The following is a 21,983-nucleotide window of genomic DNA, read 5'->3' as shown; positions in this document are numbered from 1 at the left end:
CCATTCACACTCATATTCACACCTATGGGCAATTTAGAGTTATCAATTAATCTAAGCTGTATGTCTTTGGACTGCGGGAGGAAGCCAGAGTACCATGGAGAACCCACACAGGGAGAACATGCAAACTCCACACAGAAAAGCCCCAGGCCCGAACTGGAGCTCAAACGCAGAACCTTCTTGCTGTGAGGTGACAGTGGTAACCACTGTACCATTGTGCCGCCCAGAACAAGAAAATGTCAAGAAAGATCTTAGCAGATGAAAAATTGGAAAAAGCCAAAGGAAGAAGACAGAGATTGGGAGATAAAGACAGAGAAGGGCTGAAGCTGTATTGATCAGAGCAGATCAAATCCAGCTGGAACACAAAAGTCAAGGAAAAAAAAAAACCTGGAAAAGGGAAGGAAACCAGAGACAGATCGATGAGTATTGATGAGGAGGTGTTTCTGATTCATTAGCTCCAGTTAATGAGCTGGAAATCTCACTGTGGGTCATTACACTGACCTCCACAATCCTGCTCTACACTGAGGTAAACATTTCAGCTTCATAGCCAGGATGAGGAGGATATATAACGTTGCTTTAAGGACTAGACTGAAGATGATTTTACACAATGAATACTATACTAAAATTAAGTGTGTTTAAAAGTGAATCTAATTTTCTTGAGAAGAAAAATAAGAAGTACTTAGCTGAACATGTTTTAATATAGATTTTAATGCAAATGTTTTAGCAATTCTACAGAAAGCTCCATGATGAATGAAAGATAAAAGTCATTTTAATCACGAGGGGCCAAGAGCGATGCTGTGCTGCACAAATTTCTTCTAAAAAATGACAGTGTTGGTCTGTCACACTGTTGGTTCTACTTTTGGAACTATTAGATGGATTGTCATGAAATTTCCATTTTGAAATTTCATACAGATATTCATGTTCCTGAATTTAATTTTCTTACATCACCCTGAAGTTTGCATTTGTGGTTTTGAGTGAAATGTTTCAATAAATATTGGATAGACTGGTGCACCCTTGCATTAAAACCTGCAAAGAAAAATTTCTGGATGTGTGCTTGTTATTCATCTTCCCAAGACAACTACATTTACTGTTAAACATGTTTAATTTCCTTATATGTATTGTGGACAATCATCTTGTCTTCAGTCCTCTTTATTAGTGTTCTGTAATTAGTCTGTTTTCTGTTGTGTTTGTTTGTGTCTGAGTGTTTGTGTAGAGTAATGTAATGTATAAAACAATGAGTTTGAATAATTGTGTAGTTTTCAGTTGTTTCTCACCTAAGATGCCTCCTGTTGCTCTATGGCCACTTCTTACACTTAAATTCCTAAAATACTTATTCTAATGTGAAGCAGGTTTCTGACTCTGTGCTGCTAACACACGTGCACTAGCTTAAACCAGATGATTTTATATCCTCCTCATCCTTTTCTGCCTAATTCTGTTACACACTGCACATTAATATCCCACGTCACTGTGGTTATAAAGTGGTATAACTGTAGATATATAGCTGCAAAAATAATGACATTTCCATTGACCTCAACTGTACATTGTGTTACCTGCAAATAAGCAAAAGTTAGCATGCTAACAGACAAAGATCAACTTTTTAATGTATTTTAGCACAGAATGAGGACTGTTGAAATTTACATTGGAAACCATTGGAGAGGAATTTCTTAATGTCCAGCATGAATCAGAGGAAGGATTGCAGCAAGAAAAACCTCTTTCACCTGACTACAGCTTTCAGACAGACTTAAAAAATTGTGAACCCATTCTTCAAGCACATAATTCAGCACAGAATTCAGATGTGAAGGACTAGATCACTGAAAGCAGCAGAAGTTTAATTTTTCTCAAGACTGTAGGAGGTTACACACACACACACTTACAGAGAAAAGTTGTGTGAGGAGAATAGACTGAATTTTTGTTTTTACTACCTTCCAACTGCATCGTCAAAGTCCTGTTCCCCCAGAATCTAAAACTTAATTAGCAGAACTGCTCAGCAGCAAGGCGCTCCCCAATTAGAGTGTCTGGTGTTGCTGATGGCATGACTCAGCGTGTGATGTTTCCTGTAACTTTGTTAGAAACTCCTGCCTGGAGGTTCACGAGCCAAACCAACCTGATAGCAGTGGAGTTTATGAGGCAAATTGGAAATAATTGGATAGGACTTTTTTTTTCTTAAACACAGGATGTGTGCTCTGCACTGTAAGAGAGGTATAGGAAGGATCTCTGAAATGTCATCTCAGAAGTGATAATAACAACCAGAAGGCAGCGGAGAGGAAAACTTCACCTTAACAAATCACTTTTAAACCCAGAGGAAATTTTTTTGACATTTTATCTTCCTCCTCACACTCTGGCCCTGAAAAACAACACTATGATATATTCACCTTATTTTATAATGGATATCACTTGGTTTTTAAATGTTTAGTCTGAGGTTGCTCAGTCTCTAATGGCTAGTGAGGAGAAACATCTGTCCACAACCTGTGAGTGAAGCCATGGACAAAAGATAAATTGTACTTATCATTGTCTGCCGCGAGCCTCCGTGTGTTCAGGGTAAAAGTAAGTGAAATAGAGGAGATCTCTCTCAACTCTTTTTACAGACAAAAGCAAAAACATAAATCTTGTATTTCTTTATAAGATAAATAAATAAATAAAATGAGTGAGCATATATGATTTGGCATATGGCTAATTATCTCCAATATCTCCAATAGTTGTTGAGACATTCCACTAAAAATCACAAATCTTCCCAACAAAGGCAGAAAAAAGCAAATACAGAGGGAGTGAGGTTGAGAAAAGTTGTCAGGCTGGATGGCAAGAGTAAAACAGATAGAAAAGTTTTTTTCAGGGCTGATTATTTTACCCCAAAATCATTACCATAGAACCCACATAACAACTAAAAATGCAGATACTGACACTGCCTTCAGAGAATTCTTCTGTATCTACCAACAAACTGTTCACGTAGCTACAGTATCTCATTTCCATTCCTCAAATAAACTTCAGTTTGATTATTATCTACAGTCCATGGCCTATAGGAATCAACCCTGTCTCCTAAAAATTATGTGTCTATACAACTAAAGTGTGACAGCAAATAAGCTGTAATTGTAAAATTCAAATGTTATTGTGAGCAGATTACATTTTCTGTTAAAATAATGAGAACTTAATTTACGTATTTGGCAAGTCACAAATACATTAATACTGAACATATCAGTAAAAGATTCAGATACTGTGCTCGTTTTCAGCCAAATATCTGGTCTTGCAGTAACCCACTTGTAGTGACTACATCATTATCATGGTTATGTTTGGCCTCTCACAGAACTTAGTTAAGGTTTGGGAAAGATCCTCTGGTTTAATACAGAAAAAGTTCACAATGACTCCAGACAACAGACAACGTGGATATTTACATTTAACCAAACCATCATCTTTCACTAACCTTTACCAAAGTGCTTTTGTTTCCTAAACCACAGATGGGACTTTGTACAAATGCCATCCACCCAAACAATCTGCTGATGAATTTGCTGTTGTTAATAAATGTAGTGCTTCATTCATTCACTCAAACATTTTGACTTTCAGGGTGCAAAGAAATTACATATTTCTATGGCAAGACATTTTTCATTTAATAAAACACATCAGAATGTCAGATACAGGCTGAAATTTGGTCTAACATGTAGATACTGCATTTTGCCTTCATAGAGAAAAAAAATACCAACCTAATGATGGTGCTAGAGGAAAGTCAGGGGATCAGAGGATTCATTCTCTGGGGAACATGAATGTTTGTACAAAATTTCATATATTATATATTATCAGATATGTCAAGGAATTGGACTGATCATCCAATGCCACTAGCACAGCTAATAATATGACAATACTGTGCACCTACTGTCTCAGCTTTCTCTGAAGCTTTTGAGAGGTGAGGGAGTTAACCCTCTACCTGCTCCATCTTCTCCAAAATGAGGCCATTCCCATCTCTGACTGGGAACAGAGATGACAAAACCTTTACCTCCTTCCTTTCATCTTTTCTTTTCTATCTTTTTTCTCAGAAATCTTCAGGAGAAGTGAAAAGGAGGCCAGGGACTTAATGGTTCACCCCCAAGCTTTTCCAAAAGGAATACATCTCTACCTCCTACTGGGGAGTGGCATTTAGGAGGAGAAAGGTTCAAACATGCAGCACCTCTGGGTTTTTCCAAAATCAGGTCAGTTCCCTTCTCTTGCTGAAGACAGAAGATGACAAACTTTTACACCTCTGCTCACCTCATTACCAAAAACTTCTCCTCCAACGCCTTCAGAGAAGAGAAAGTCAGAAAATCAGGTCATTCCTATCTCACACTAAAGACAGAGGATGACAATTAAACCTCCCTACAGGGGAGTGAAATGGAGGTGAAAGATTCAAGGTTCCATCTCCTCTGCACTTTTTCAAAAGGAAGAAGATTCTGACGAGACTGAGGCATCAAAACCTTCGACTGACAAAAGAATCTTCTATGTCTAAAAGGCTTTTTCTCTTCTCTTTATTCTCTTCTCCAGGAGACAGAGGGGAGGTGACGAGGGTGACAGGCAGAGTTTACCTTTAGAAAAGTGATACACTGATATTTAAGATCAGTGGGTTTATCCAGGTTGAATAAGGACTGAAGAAAAGGCTTAAATATCCTGTCAGGGCGTGTTAATGGACATGGAGATGGAAAGGCCAGAGCTTTCATTACCAGGGAAAGTCTGTCCTGGTTTAAAGGTCTCACACACAATAGATGTCTTTGTCTAACACACTTAATTGCCCCTGCCTTCCTTCTTTCAGGAGACAGCTAAATCATTTTTAACCCCATCTCCATCTGGTGTTAACCTGTGATCTGACACAGAATCGGTCATTTGGTTTAGAAGTGAATGGGGCACAATGAAGACACTGAAATCATGAGTTCTTCCACCAGGCAAAGAAATATGTAAACACTATTTACAGGCATCTACAGTATATGAACCTTGCAAATAACATGTGATATTGTATCTTTATACATAATATATATTTGAGCTTCTTTGTGCAGAGCGACATGCACACTTTGTTTTCACATGCATCTACTGAAGGAGAAAAGTCTCTCTGTGCTCACATTAAACCTGAGTTTAATACTTGGACATACCTTCAGGATTTGTGTCATAACTAGTTTGGAGCCAATTATGATCCAGTATGAATCATTATTAAGCTTGATGCGGAAACTTGAAACCCCCAGGTCACATACACCCAGAATTCACAGTGAAGTAGGAGACATTATGCATCCAGTGAGTTAAACTTTTAACATGAACAATATTTGCATCTTTTCAAGACCAACATGGCACACTTGACAAGCTAACTGAAGGTCAAAATCAGCTTTTGTATAGAAACAAAGCTTGCTTCTCTTTTGCTGGTTGGAACCAATCAAACTACTCAGTGAGAAAAGGGGGGTTTTACTGATCACTGGTCATGTGATTCTGGTCTTGTAGATTGTAACAGACCCTTAAGTGTCTCCTGAGGCCATGCTGATGCAGTTTAGTTTCCTTTGTCCAAGCTATAAAAATGTCTCTCTTTTTGTCCTGTTGATACTTTGACCGTACATTGGTGTGTTTTCTGTCTAACATCGTACATCCTGCCACATACCTTTGTATCCCTGCTCAGCCTCTCGCAGGTCAATCTTGGTGATCGGTTTGAAGTCGACGTCCCACAGCCGGATGCAGCCATCTCTGCCTCCTGTGGCAAAACCCTCCTCACAGGAATACATGCTGAAGATACCAGCCTGCGCATACACAAACACAACCACACCACAGATCATCATGTTCAGTCTAGTTTGTTTGTCTGTTGGTTAGTTTGAAGGATTTCTGCAGATGTCAGTGAACTTTATTTAAAAGTTTGACCAGTTTCTTTGTTCCTTCACCATCATGTTGTATTCATACTTTGTAATATATTAATTTCCTATTTTCACATTAATTTTAATTCACCACAGATGCAGATTAAAACATCTGGAACATTATCTGTTATTAAAAAGATTTTGTTTTGCCTTGACAGAATTACAGTGCTAAGTGCTCTAAGTGCAAACCACTGCACCACCACGCTGCCTAATAATTGTATATTTGTAAATCAACATTATTGGGGTTTTTGGACAATTGACTGGCCAAAAGAACAATCTGACTTTCTGCTACTGTAGCTCTCCCATAATAAGACTCCTCAGCAGGTATGAGACTCACCCCGTGGGCGGCCTGAACCGTTCGTATCAGGTTGAGTCCCTTCCAGACATAAATGTCCCCGTTGAGTGCCCCTGAGTACGTGATGTCATCCTTAGCTGATGCCACGCACAGGATGGTCTGTAAGTCACCCGTCTTCCCGAAAATCCCTCGCTTTGGAGTGAGGGAGTTTCCACACAGAGACCAGAACTATGGAGAGAGAGGGGAACACAAAGATCTAAATGTTCAGCAGGAGTATAAAGAGGACGTATCTTCTCTCTGGTTTCATACAGTGAAAAGGTCAGTGTTATTGTGTGTATATTGTTTCAAAGCCCTAAAAATGTCAGCTTAAGGAAAGTTGAACATTTACAATTCACAGCTCCTCACAACTCCTCCTGCTAATGAAGGCCATGAAAGCTCTGGAACAAGCTAGTAAGCGGACGTGTTGAGTTAAAATTGTTTTGTCAATGATTTCTTCTTCATTTTTGAGAAATCATGTGTTTTTCCTGTTAGTTTTGTGGACGACTTTAAATACTGTTGATACACGTGAGCACATGAGCGTCAGCTGGAAATTCAGAACACTTAAACCCATCACCATGGTAACTGAATTCATCCCAGACTGGTCCAGAGTCAGAAAATGAACTGATCCAAACAGCTGAAGCTTTTATCGAGTGTAATCTTTAACTTCAGTTCTCTGTTGGTGGAGCACACAACAGAAATATATATATATTTTTTTGTTTAGAGATTTTGTTTTGTCGTTTTTTTAATCAAAGGACCAGATATTTTCTAACACATTCGTGTTAATCCAAAACTCAACTCACTTACTGCAGGAACCCTGAATGCCATCTTACAGCTTGATTTTTATATGTATGTATTTCTCTCTCTCTCTTACCTTGATGTGTTTGACTCCACAGCTCACCAGACGGTTTTGCTGAAACGGATCCCAGCAGATGTCGAAGATCTGGAGGGCAGCGGAGATGTTAATGTACACACACAGTCAACATAACATGCGGACACACACACACACACACACACACACACACACACACACACACACACACACACACACACCCTATCTGAGTGTCCAGTGGCTGTAGCCAGGATCTTTCCTCTCTTCCACTCCCAGATACACACTGTGTTCTTGGCATCCAGGCCGACCGAGGCTAACCGCTACAGGAGAGAGGGAGAGAGAGAGAGAGAGAGAGAGAGAGGAGAGGTTGTTACAGATCTAAATGAAAAAAAAAAAATCATGAATAGAAATCGACTGTCTCCAGAAGAAACAGGCCTCTAATTGCATGCACACACAAAAAACATCATCTCACATTTTATCTATGTATGTCACACACCAGCCCAAAAAAAATCAAAACTTATATCCAAACTATTTGTTTTGCCAATGTGTTTTAGAGGAAATGTGACTGCTTCCTGGATTTCATGCACAGACAAAGCTGCTTTCCCCAAGTCCAGTGTGTGACACCCTGATATTGCACAGAAGTCATGGAGAGAAGGTTGGAGAATTATGGCTGGACATGCAGAACTGTGACATCTGAGATGATGATTAACTTCCTGTTCTGCTTAAAAATGGTTAAGATAATGAAAGGATGGTGGTTTTGGTGAAGAACTGGAGAAGCAAACATGGCCTCCTCATGTTTCAAGTTAGCACCATGGAGCCCCATCACAAGATAAATAGCTTACATACAGCATATTATATTATATTATATTATATTATATTACATATTGTTACCTTTCTCTGCTAAAAGAGGAACTGCACTATGGACCACCTTGCACATTTATCTCCTTATTGCACATTAAGCATGGTTATCTACCGACACTGTATACAGCATTTTTAAGTGTTGCACAGCTAGTTCTCTAAATACTGTTTACTTTTTGTATCTGAACAGATATTCAATCTTATGAAATTTAATAGAAAGTACATTTTTATTTCATTATTCTGCTCTTTATTTCAAAACATCCTTTTTCAAACCTTGTTTTTATCTCATAATGTCACTTTTCATAACAGTGGATTAGTCAGCGCTCACTATTTGTTTTTTTATGCCGCTCCAGACTATATTCTCTGTGACTTTGATGCCCTTTGTTTGTTTTTACTTCTGCAGATAAAACTCAATAAATCCAATACTAGAATAGCAGCAGAGAACAGACTGAGGGCAGAATGAGCCTAGGCTGTTTTTACATGCAGCAGGGACCATATTATGTATGTTATTTCCATACTGATACGTTTCTGACAACACTGGGATTCATGCAAGAACCACTAATTGAACCGAACAAGTAAAACGTAATGTAAAATGAATATTCTGTCCACCATATCAGTGTGAAGGGCGTCATGGCTGCCAGTTTACAGAGAGGTTCAATATTTATTGTTGTTTCTTATATCAGTGGCATGAGTATTTTGAAATGACAATTTGGCAGTTGCTTGGAAAATCCTCACACTCCATGAGCATCTCACATCCTCACTCATCCTTAGTCCAATTTGAAATGAGAACTTCAGAAGGTTCACTGAGTCCTTCTTGCAGGATTAAGGGAGATGCATATCTTAAGGTTATTGTGTGTGCCATCTGCTCTTCTTTTCTTTTGGGAAATTAAATTCTAACCAGATCAAACTTTTTAGAACAACACTCCACTCTGAATTAGAATTTTCTGACCAGTTTCTTTGAGGTGGAGCAGCAGCAGCACTAGTTCAGAGAGAATGTAAAATGTTCCAGGTTCAGAAGAATACTCAGACTCTGTGGTCTAACTTAATAATAAATCAGCTGCACCCAAAGCCTGAGCACTTGATTTATTATGAAGCTGGATTTATGATTATTTTATTGATTCTGTGTATACTCTGATTTACTCAGGCGACCAAAATCCCGGCCAGAAGCAAAAACTGCCAACACAACAGCATTGATCATTTATGTCATTTCATTGCTCAGTCTGATTTTGTCTGTGGACATTTTTAAGAATTAGGCAGCTGAGGAATTGTCATTTAATTCATCAGGTGAATCAAACAAAGAAAACAAAACCATGCATTTAATTGCTAGTTTTGGAAGCCTGAGTTTCAGCTGTTTTCTACCTCAGCAGTGGCCCCAACAGTTATTTTAAATCTGGTCTTTTTACACTTTAAATGTTTCTGTTCCTAATTGCTGGGGGTATGAAAGCTCTTCAAAGGCTGATGTACAGTTGAGCTCATAACATTAACTTTGCTGAGGCTTTCAAGTTATATGTGCACAAGGTTCTCCCTCACATTTTATCTCCCAGCTCTAAATTCAGGAAGAGACAAGTGAGTTTAGCACAGCTAATAAGTGAATAATTCAGATTCTGGTCTTCTATCCATACTTTAGATAAATGTGTGTTCACTGAACACCTAATTGTTTAACAGAGATAGCAAAAAGTTTGATAGCTTTCAACAACTACAGCTGCATGTCTGTGTCATTTGAGGAAAAAGTATAGAAGTAGACAACAAAGGGCAGCATCAATGATCTCTGACAGTTTAAACTCATCATCGTTCTTCTCAACTCTCAGCTGTAAGAAAATATCCACTGGCTGGTTATATATTATGATGCCTAGATTAGATTAGATTAGATTAGATTATTTTAAAAGGGCAAGACTCTGATTGACCTGAACTAGCTTATGCTATTGTTCACCAGCTGGTGGTCAGGAATGGATGAAATAAATTGAAACAAAGCAAAAACATATTATATTACATTGTATAAAATATGCTATACAAATAAAGTCTGATTATATGATATGGTAATATTATGATAAAGTGTCTGGACTGTGTCAGGTTCAGTGGGAGAGATGTTTGAGTTAATCAGCCATATATATGTTTTGTGCTAGTGGGCCACAGTGCCATAGTCTGTGTTCGTTAGATTAGTTATTTTTTATGTGTGAGGAAGCTTTTCCTTATATAAGCATATAACTTTGTCTTTGAAAAAGAAGTAACAAAAATATAGCCCACATAAGTTCTGGGTCAGGTTTGGGTTTCAAATTCATCAGCACCACACGGGTTCTGTTGGATCAGGTCTTTGTTTTAAGAACTCTACTGTGTAGAAAATCTCTGATATTTCTATTTCTTAATTTGTTGCAACTTCAGCTGAAAACGTGGTGATTTTCATGGCTTGCAAAGGGAAGAGGAATGTTACTGCATTTTTGTGTGTATTATACTATATCCTGCACATCTGAGTAATGAATGGTGGCTCAGGAATGCATGAAAACTCAAGGCTTTGTCAGACAGAATTTGGATTTACAGCACAAGCATTTAGCTGACAGAGTAACTTACTTTAAGGGAGAATTTATATTACAGCGGTGATGAAGTCAAAGGTCAAAAGACTTGGCACTCTCTTAAAACCTTGAAATCATAAATGCAAAGAAAACTATGACTCAAGGAAAAAGATGCTTTTCTTCATTTTTCCTCTGAGGTTTTCTGAGGTGAGTAAGATGTGGTTTAAAGAAAGCAGCAGTCCACCTCCAAACCTCTCACACACACTGTGCTGACTGAAGCACTGAGAGATTCAGAAAAACTCTGTTCATTTACTGTGAGTGCCGCCCACTCACAGCCAGAGTCATTTTGTATATTGGTCTCTGATGAAACACTGAGCTGTGTTTCATTTTAACAGCCACAGGTTGACTGATATGTTGGGGGCAACCAAAGAGATGGAGTGGGGAGGGGGATTTATTTCATACCTTTCTGATGTCCACTCAACACAACATAATGATTTCAAATTTGGTGTGTTAACAAAGCCTGTCACACTATTGTCAGATATGAGGCTGTCTGTAAACTCACTGTGACTCAAAGTCTGTTTGTTTGGTGACGTTTAAACCAGATGAACTGAGTCACAATTGAGAGCCAGTGGGTGGAAATGATGTAACCACGCACAATATAAATCAACCATTACACTGCAGGTGACTGTATTATTTCAACAGGATTGGCTGCAGGGGCTGCACACATGATGAGGGCTGAAGTCATCTGTTGCTCCAATTTTACAAAAACATTTTTCCAACGTAGAAACCAGACGGAGAAAGTAGCATAGCAAATGTCCTCAAAGGCTTTGGGTACAAACGCACTTTTATGGTACTTTTACTTGAGGATAGTGATGCAACTGTATCTGTAATCTGTCAACTAGAGATACTGGTTAATCTGTAGAATTTAAAGGATTTAGGGCAATCTACTGGCAGAATTGGATATAATATTTATACTTACGTTTTCATTAATGTATAATCACCTGAAACTGAGATGCCACTAAATCCCACGCACTGGTCCTTTAAATTATCAAAGTAAGCTATTGCTATAAATTCAAAATTAGCCAACAAACAGTATATTAAGTAGTTTGATTCTGCTTCATCTGGATCAGCTACAACAATAAAAAACTGAAGTCCGTTTGTTTGGTTGTACTACACTTTAACACTGTCCTTAACACCCTGTCTTATACCTTTAATACCCAAACATTCTCCCTATCATCCTGCATAATACTCTCCTTAACACCTTAACACCATCCTTCTTAACATGCTAATGCCCATCTAACCATAAAACTCTTCATAATCCCCCAACACACTCAGTCTAAAAACCTCACCCCCTGACATAATACCCCAACTCCTTTACTACACTAACACTATACTTAACAATCAAACAGCTTGTCAAAAACACCCAAATTTAACATCCTGCTTAATACTCTGACTAACACCTGACCACTCAAGTAAAACCCTAAATCTTTAGGTACCAGTAAGACAATAAAATACAATTTAGGGAGTCCAGTTTGAGTAACAAATCAGTGCATTTGAACGTTCATCATACAGTAGTGGAAAAAAAGATTTCAGACACCCCATGCATTTGTGAAAAATTGCATTAAGAATCACTCTTAGGTCTTCAAGTGAAATTTCTTTTAGTGCAGTCACAGCCAAAATACTAAACAAGTCCTAAAAAATTAAAAACTTAAAATTGATTGGTTCCATAAAAATGCATAAGAAATTTTGAGTATTGGGTCATTTTGGTACCAGTGATCCACTAATGAAGGTTGTGCTTTTTATTTAAAGACACAATTTTTGTTGCTGTGCTTCGTGTCTATGTAAAGCCAGCACATTTGAGAGTTCTTCAGAGACAAAAATGGCTAAAACAAGGAACCTAACGCAGGAAACAAGCCTGAAGATACAGATTTTCAGCTAGGAAGGTACAGCGGCTGCCAGATAGCCAGGAAGTGCAGATGCAGTCCTTCAGTAGTTGGATACACTCCAACCAACAGCTTGGAAGACAAACCAAGATCTGGGCATCCAAGGGTTTCTTCAGCAAGAAATGATCGCATCCTGATCTGCATTTGCAGGGAAAACCACCGAATGACATCACAGGAGTTTCAGCAGCAGTGGTCAAACCAAACTGGTGTCCAGTGTTCCACCCGCACTGTACGTGAACAACTTTTAGATCATGGCTTAAGGTCCTACAAGGCTGTCAAGAAGCCCCTGATCAATGAGAGACAGAGGTTAGCCTGGCGTTGTTGGACCCAAGCACACAAGAACTGGACAGCCAGGAATTGGAAGAAGATTCTGTGGTCAGATGAGTCCAGTTTCCAGATTTATCCTCCTGATAATGTGAGGGTACACAGAAGGCCAGGCGAAGCATTATCTCCAGGATGTACAGTATCTACTGTCAAGCATGGTGGAGGCAGTATCATGGTTTGGGGATGCATGAGTGCTGCTGGTGTTGGTCATCTGTGATAGCACATTGAACTCTGGCAAGTATTGTACCATTCTCGAAACCCACATGCTCCCTGGATGTTTCAACAAGATAATGCCCCTTGCAACACATCCAGGGCCAGTAGAACTTGGCTGCAGGAGCATTCTATCCAGGTCTTAGAGTAGCCAGCTCAATCCCCGGACATGAGCCCCAATGAAAATCTGTGGTGGATTATCAAAAGGTCTGTTTCAAAGCATAAACCAAAGAACTTAGAAGAGTTAAAAGCAGTAATTCAAGAAGAATGGGACAAGATTACCCCTCAACAATGTGAAAGGTTTGTGGGGAACATGCCAGCCAGGATTAGAGCTCTACTGCATGCTAATGGCAGGACTACTAAATATTAATTTGATGATGTGGTGGTTTATTTATTTTTTGTTCAGTTTTGAACACATTCTCTGTTATTTGTTGACTTTGATACCGACAGTGTTGAGAACTGACATATTGAAACTGTCAAGAATTTAGTTTTGTTAGTTTTTCTTGTAAACAATAAACAAAATAATATCATTTGTATTTCTTTGTGTCTGTCTAATAGCAACCACACCTTTTGAAACACAAAAAAGATTTTTCCCCAAATATCTCATGCTAATATTTGAGATTGTGTAAAATTTTAAGGGTGTCCGAAAACTTTTTTCCACCACTGTATGTCAAGACATTGCAGCAGTTTATACCATTCTGAGAATCTGGACAAACAGTATATTAAGGCAGCTATTTATGTTAGCATATTTTTAATGTTGTTTCTGTTTCCCTGCACTAGAAAACAATTTGTGTTTCTTGCTTTAACAGTGCTAAAAAATATATTACAATATATTACAAAGTAATGTAAAGCATCAGGAACATGTGCTTGCGTGTATTTGATTCCTCTGTGTCGGTTAACCCACTGTGCTGACAGCGCTGATGTTAGTCTCACCTAACACTGTACCTGACATCTTAACACTCCACTGAACACCCTCCCTACTCAAAATCTCAAGAATCTGCTTAACACCCTGTAGCTTGTCTAACATCTTACAAAACACCCTGGTGTTAATGTTTGGGATCAGTTAAAATGAAATAAAATGTATCTACAATCTCAATCAAGCATTTCAACCAAATCTAAAATTCAGATTATTTATCCTACATCTCAATTTAAATGTAGAATAAATATCAGGTAGACCTGTAATAACACAATAACACAAATACTCATGTTGAAATATGACTGAGTGAGATCTGCCTCTGTTTTTCTTGTTGTATGTGTCAGCTTTTGTACATCAGGGCTGTTGTCAGTTCATTCAAGTTACTGAACCAAACAAGAATTGAAGAATAACCATCATTATCATCTTACTACTACTACTACAGCTATATATAGACCTACCATATTCTATACATCCATATATTATACATCCTACTTCTTTTGTCCTTTCCCATTACTCTCCCTTTCCCTCCCCCTCTTTTATCCTGCTGTCAGAGTGTGTGTGTGTGTGTGTGTGTATGCGCAAAGCACTTTTTTCATGACCTTTAGGTTGATGCACAAGTGTCCTTTAACGACAAAAACCATCTGTTGGGCACACACACAGCCACACGGGTCTGCTGGCAGAATCAGATTATGTTCATTAATCATGCTCACTAAATGTGTGCAGTGTGCATGTGTGTGCCACTTCAAACACGAAACTTGTGTATGCATGTGTGTGTGTGTGTTTGTTTGTCACCTGTCCGTCAGCGCTGAATGCGAGGCAGGCGATGCCATGTGTGTGTCCATCACGGAGCAGAGAGATGGTCTGGACAGTGAAGGAGTCCCACACACACACATAAGGGTCCTTCCCCACCTGACCCGTTGCCACCAGGGAGCGCTCCGGGTGCAACGCCAGGCTGGGGGGGGGAGGGGAGGAAGGAGGGAGGGAGAGAGAGAAAAATTGATGTCATCTATGGACTGAAAATAAATGTTTTGACTCTATTCCATTTTGCACATACATGACATATCTATAAATAAATGAGAGAAACAAACAAAAAAAGGAAGAACAACAACTCCAAGATCATAAAATAAACTTTTATAAACCTGTCCTCTCTCCACTCTTCATCTCCCTCTTTATCTCAGAGGGTCAGTGTGTGTTCTCCTTTACAAAGAGAGTGCTATAAATACACTCACTGCTTAATAGCATCATTATCAACACACACCACACACCACACACACACAGAGACACAGTCTCCTCTCCGCTCTGTTGACGGTGTAATGATCCCTGATGATTGAAGTTCGTGTGTGTGTGTATGTGTGCGTGTAGGGTCATGTCAGTGTGACCTTGGCTTTTCTCTCACTTACTTCAATGAGAACCAGATCTGACATTAACAGATCTTTGTCTGTCCTTACATCCTCCTCAGTCTATTGTTAGAGCAACAGAGATAGAAAGTAAAAGAGAAAAGTCACAGTGCGCTCTCTCTCTCTCTCTCTCTGTGTGTGTGTGTGTGTATAGTCAGGAAAGGTCAATGTTACTATCAGAAGTGTGTAGAACATGGAGAGACTGTGTATGAAATAACAGAAGAATAAAATAGAACAGAAATGGAACAGGTGTGCCAGCCACAGAGCTCCATTGATCCCAGGGATGCTATCTGCTCTGCACATGCACATGCACACGCACATACACACACACACACACACATCCTTCGACATCCAGTCTCCTCTTCAACCTGCCAGCCAATGAGCCTGCTAGCTCCTGTGGTTGCCATGACGACCACATCGCCAAGGGCATGGGAGGCGAGGACTGAGCACAACAACTGTAGAGTCAAGGTCAAACATCACAAAACACACACACACAGAAACAAACACACACACCTGAAAACACCAAACACCTGGTACACACGGTACCTTTGTGTCTTATTGTTCATTTATGATTTTATTAACACTGTGAATCATTTTTTGATGCTTTTGTTTTGTTTCTACACATTTTAGACTTTTATTTTGAAAATGTCCAGGTATTTGTGTTGCCTATGCACGTGTGACTACATTCCTATCATTAGACTGATGTTCACTGGTCAATGACACATGGCTATGACATGTACTACTACTACTGTACTACTTCTACTACTACTACTACTACTACAACTCGTTCGTGTAGTAGGAGTAGTACTGCTGCTGTTAGTACAAGCCTGCTACTAGTACTACTATCAGCTATACTGCCAATGAAATAGTTTTCACACTTATAAAATGAGAGACAGAAATAACTTCACAATCAATCAAAAAATACAAATACAAATACAAGAATTTTATGCTTTTTATGCCTTATTATCTTGTCTATCCTTTTAGACGGTTGTTTAGATACTTATTGCTATTTATCAATTTATTTTGTATTTACCAATTTAAACTGTATACAACTGCCAATTAGATATTTGTCTAATTGTTCTTTCAAAGAGATTAAAAACATATTAAGAACTAGCTTGGTCTGTCTGCTGTCAGCTTACCTGACAAATATGTTTGCAAATAATATATTATATACCAGTGTATGCATACATCAGCATTATACATTATACTTAGCAGCTCACAAAAGCAAGGGTACATAAATATAAAAGGGAAACCAGAACTTTGGGTCTATTTCAGAAGTAGGAAAACACCTTCCAAATCACACTGACATACATAAAAACACAAATAACTAAAAAATACATACTGTGGTTAATTCCAAATGTCTAGATAAGGCTGTTACATGTTAAAAATGTTATAGTATCATTGTTTATTTCATTTTTCTTTTTTTAGCTGCCTTTAAGAAATACTATTCCAAACAAGTTGTGGCGACATACATAATAATACATAATAAAGAAATACTTTTTCACCGTGTTGACAGCAATACACTACTGTAGTTATTTAACTAATCAAGACATGTAGTAGACAGTATTTTTTTTTGGGGAATGAAAGATGAAAGAAATGCTGAATAAGAGATATATTGAGTTATATAAGATAGTGGACCAGAGGCCTACACAGGGAGTATTATCAGGTGTTTGACTTGCAATACCAGTGTAGCTATCTGTTATCACCAACATGCTTTTACATCCACTATCTGAACAAAACCTTAAAGAAATCTTTGAGGGTCTTTGTCAGGCTAAAAGACTGTCAGAGGAAAAATATGTGATGAAAAAGAAATCGATGTGAAGATGGAAGTCACGTCTGTGTAGGAGGGAGAGTGAAAGAGCGGAGAATAATGGAGACACTGAGTGGAGGCCATTAGAGTGGAGGACACACACACACACACACACACACACACACACACATTACATAATGTTATCTACACCTGCAAACATATATGCAAAAACATTAACATTATGTATAGTCCATTAATGCTTATGGAAACACACACATACACTTGAAGGCCCTTATATTGTAAGGGTGTGTGTGCGTGTGTGCGTGTGTGATAGCCTAGGGGCTAAATCACATTAATCAATGAGACTGTTTTTTGTTTGTTTTGTTTTGATGGAGAGCATCAAAGCATTTTCACCCTAAATGAAAAAAAGGGTTCTGTTTAGAACCGCAAAATGGTTCCTCAGAGTTACATTGAAACAGAACAGATATTTCACTAATGTCCCAAACAGAACAATAAAAATTGCAGTAACGTGTTTTGAGAATTCCATGTCTATCATGTATTACACCATAACCACAGAGAACAGTGGGTTCTGATTGACTGGATCAGACAGCCATACAGTCAAATTAATTCACACAGGCTACAGTTTAAGTAAAGGTTTTTCCAAAACTAACAAAGATAGAAAACGTTCTTTAGCAGATTATGCCATAGTAAGATGCACAATCTTAAGAGTCTGAACTTGTTAAGTCAGGTGGGTGCAGCATAAACTCAATTTGGAGGTGGGACAGCAGAGTTCTTTTTTCATTTTCATTTTTAGCCATGCTAACAGCTCTGTGAGGCTGTGAGGTATAAAGTATTAGACAAATTAAAAACTAGATGATCACCAGGGTTATTACCATTTATCCTCAGGGGAACATGAAATGATCAAAACAAAAACAAACAAAATTTCATGGAAATCCATCCATTACTTGATGAAATATTTTGCTGACATCACAAATGTCAACCTTATGGTAGCGCTAAATTTCAGGAGAAACCATCCAACAGTTGTTCAGATGTTTTAGTCCACCAAAGCTGTGGACCAAGCAACAATGCTATCCCTAGAGCCAAGGCACTGGCATGGCAAACACATGAACCTTAAGTTTATCTTCAGACAAACAAATCTGGCAGCAGAAAAGCCAAATAACAACACACAGTTTACATTTCAGGAACATATCAGGCAAAATATGAGCAAGTGAGAATCAACAAATTGTGATGTTGATGTCCTTCAACATTTTCTTCTGATATATTTATCCAGTTTAATTCCCTGTTCATCTTGGCTCTCCTCCTTCCTCTAATCATTCCCATCCTTTGCCAAAAACTCTACCCCCCCAGCCTTCACCCTGTTTCTGAGTCTAACAATCCATCCTAGTTTCTTTTCTTCTTCCCTGCACCTTTTTCATTTCTCCTCTTTCCTGCAGTTTGATTTAAATGCTCTCATTTTGGTTTTGTTGGTCTTTACACCCAAATTTCTACCTCGCCTCTCCGTGCATATCCCTGGGACAAACCGCCATCTGTTAGTTGAAATCACACCAGCCAGGGGTCTCTCTCTCTCTCTCACTCACTCACTCACATGCACACACACACACACACACAATGGAGTCCCTCGATTATTTATAGAAACTGCACTAATTTCACTAGCTGCTAAAAAAAGACTGTTGTGTGTGTGCCGACACTGTGTGGAGTGGTGATAATGTGCTTTATTAATGATTCACCTGGAGCGAGAGACAGACTATTGTAGCTGTGATTTGTTTAAGATTAGACAGACAGAAAAGGCATGAGTAAAGCTTTAAACAGAGTATATTATTTACATATTTTTACATTAATAGTTACGCACAATGCACAGTGGTTCCTTAAAGTGTTGTGTTGCATGTTGTGCTTACATGTTTTGCATCTCTAGAAATTTCAGATAAGGTTGCAGAGGTTCACGTCTAACCACAGACCTGCAACTAACATGAACTCAACATGAGAAAACCTTGATTGTTTATTTTAGTGGCTTAGTAACTGTAACAATTCCAGAGTTGCCATGCTTGAGACTATATAGAGAATATGTTTTAAAAAATGTTAGCACTGGATGCTAAAAAAAACTGGGGTTTTGTAAAATCCACTTATATCAACATTATTGCATCCTATATAGAGACTGATGAAAGACAAACAATTTCTGACATTCTATTTTGAAAGTGTAGACGAGGTGTAAAGACTCCGACACAGTTGAACCTGCATGGGGTTGTCTTGTGTATTTGTACATACAGCTTGTATAATGTTCACACTCATTTTTTTCCCCATTTGAACCTGGCCCCCCAACAGGTGATGGTGGTAGTCATCCATAGCCAGATCAAGGGTCTAAGGACAGAGGGTGCTGTTTGCTATATAGATTTTAAAGCCCCTTGAAGCAAATTTTGTGGTTTATATAAAGACATCAAGTGGAAGTCTTTAGAGTGAAGGACACTAACACACGCACACACTGTGAATGAATGAGGTGATATGAACAGGTGAAATCTAATGCTCTATTACTATTATTATTCATTCAAAACCTATACCATAGGTAGCTATGGCAAGACTCCTTTCAACCCCTTACATCTACTATTAATCAAGCTTAAAACAGGTCACCAGAACAATACAGAAAACTGTTGCATTTGCTGCTGAGAGATGACAGTCATTGTTTGCCTTACCACTAGAGGGCATTGCTAAGGATATGAGCACACAGGATTTTTAAGTTCTTGAACAAATAGCCAATGCTGTAGTTTTTTTTGTGATGACAGTTGATTAAGTGATGTTGTCACCTGAAAGTGGAGCTACATATCTTTCTAAAATTCAATTACCTTTCCCAAATTACAGCGTGATGTGTTGGCTGTGACAGACTTGGCTTTAGCTTGCAGGGCCAAGTGACAAATCGTCTGAATGAAAACTGTAGAAAGTGAGCGGCAGCGTCTGTTTTCTGCAGATCAAAGCCCTGTCTGAGGGAGAGACAAGCCACCGAGAGGCTGCTGCTGCCAGCGGGGAGATCTGACTGAAAGCGGGCAATCTGGGAAACATTCATCACAGGAGTTAATTGGTAATGAACACACACACCACACACACACACACACACATATAGAGGCACTTACTTTAATAGTGCCAATTAAACTGGAATGAGCACACATCCTCCAATGAATATTGTAAATGCCATATGAATAATAAATTAACTAGCTCTTTTTGTGTATGTGTGTATGTGAGATGTCATATTTCCTCCCTGTTTGTGCTCAGTGCTTAGAAATTATCCTCTCTACCTTCCCACCCTTTTTCTTTCATCTCTGTTTCATCTCCGTGTCTTCCATCATCAATCCAGAGACACAGAAGCAACACATTGTCACCTCTGCCCTTTAACTTCCTCAGTGCTACATGCTACTGTAGTTTATTAGGCTTATTCTGTCTTTCTGGCAGCTTTATAAACACCAGACATGCAGCTAAGAATAAATTCAGTGTAGGTGATTTTATTTATAGCAGGTGGTGAAATCAGGACAGCTTCTATAAATAGCCCAGAGGATCTCCTCCTCTGTGTGCGTGTGTGTGTAATAAAACAATGGCTTGTTTTCCCCAGTTGTCCTTCTATGGGTAATTGAGAACACACAAGAGTCTCTTCTAATAATATTTTTATATCTTACAATGCCCTGAGATTTCTGCTTCTCTTCTGTTGTTACTAACAGTTTTCATCCTTAATATGTTATTATTAATAGTGTGGGTTTATAGTGTACTGAGTATGGAGCCCTTGATATGTAGTAACTGTGGGTTCTGCATGTTGCTGCATATTATTCAAAATCACATAGAAAAACTTATTTTCAAGAACAGAAACATGCTAAAACCAACGTGATCTCATGGGTCTGCATACAAATACAAGGCCACTTTCAAGACTTTTCACATGTCATTTCTATGCTTTTAAGCTTTAAGCCTAAATTCAAGTCATGCCTCAGTCCATTTAGAATATGTCCAAGTAAAATCCCAAGTCCAAATCAAATCTTGTCTTCTTAGAGAAGTCCAAGTCAAATCTCAAACAATGATGACAAGTCCAACTCCAATCAAAAATCTAATCTCAAATCTCAAGTCATCTTTAGATTTAATTTCCCTGAGGGAGTCATCCCAAAGGGATCAATAAAGTCAAGTCTGAGTCTCTAAGTCTATCTGACAAATATCCAGATGAAGTCTCAAGTCTGTCAGAAGAAGTAAGTAACTCCAGCTCATTTGATTTAAGGCAAGTCCAAGTCAAGTTTCAAGTCATTATACATAAGCCCAAGTCAAATCCCAAATCATTCAATGAAGATCCAAATCAAATATCAAGTCATTCAAGACAAATTTGAATCAAATCTCTGGTCATTTAAAACCAAGAATTGAATGATTTGACTTGACCAGTAAGTCTAGTCTCAGCTCATTCCAGACATTGATGAGGAGTCTTAAGTCTGTTATAGCAGGTCTTATTTCGTGGTTTAAGTCAGTTGGGAGAAAAAGCCAAGTTTCAAGTCATTCAAGAGGAAGTCCAACCAAAGTCCCATGTCTTTTGAGGCAAGTCTACTAGAGTGGGTCTTAAGTCAGTTGTGAAGTCTTTTTAGTTAAATTTCAATTATGGCCAAATTGGATTGGATTTCATCGTCAATCATCAAAATTACTTGAAAATCAAGTCAAATGAGACTTGAGACAAATGCAAGTCAAGTTTTCATATCATTTAGGGCTTCAAATATAAATCAAATATAAATTTCAGGTGAAGATGCCACTTTTTCAGGTCTGAATGTTTACAATGACAGTGACACAACAATTTATTATTAAACATTTATTTTTCAAAGTTGTGTTAAAAGTATTTTACATGGCTGAGACCAAGTTGGAGTAAGTCTCAAGTCCATGCCAAATTTCAGGTCATCATTTTTATGACCTAAGTCTGACGCAAGCCCAGGTCTCAAGTCTACAACACCGGCTTCTTTCAACCATTACAACCCTTTCCTAACCTTACACAAGTGGTTTTGGTTGCCTGAACTTCAAAAGAAGTGAGCTTCTCTGTGTTCGTCCCACTGACA

At 38.5% G+C, this 21,983-nt stretch overlaps 1 protein-coding gene across 1 annotated transcript in view; it reads right to left on the bottom strand.

The window, feature by feature from the left end:
- Positions 1–21,983, bottom strand: part of LOC108872865 (echinoderm microtubule-associated protein-like 6) — an 84,735-nt gene that overhangs the window by 46,707 nt on the left and 16,045 nt on the right. Inside the window, exons 2-6 of the mRNA XM_018660756.2 lie at positions 14,554–14,713; positions 7,225–7,323; positions 7,046–7,114; positions 6,178–6,363; positions 5,594–5,729 (exon numbers count right to left, since the gene is read on the bottom strand). Of these exons, the coding sequence (XP_018516272.1) occupies positions 5,594–5,729; positions 6,178–6,363; positions 7,046–7,114; positions 7,225–7,323; positions 14,554–14,713 (650 nt within the window). The remainder of the gene's footprint in view (positions 1–5,593; positions 5,730–6,177; positions 6,364–7,045; positions 7,115–7,224; positions 7,324–14,553; positions 14,714–21,983) is intronic.

Source organism: Lates calcarifer, linkage group LG16_LG22 (genome assembly GCF_001640805.2).
Source record: "Lates calcarifer isolate ASB-BC8 linkage group LG16_LG22, TLL_Latcal_v3, whole genome shotgun sequence".
Taxonomy (NCBI): domain Eukaryota; kingdom Metazoa; phylum Chordata; class Actinopteri; family Centropomidae; genus Lates; species Lates calcarifer.
Note: the sequence above shows the minus strand (reverse complement) of the source record. Positions and strands in the feature narration are given on the sequence as shown.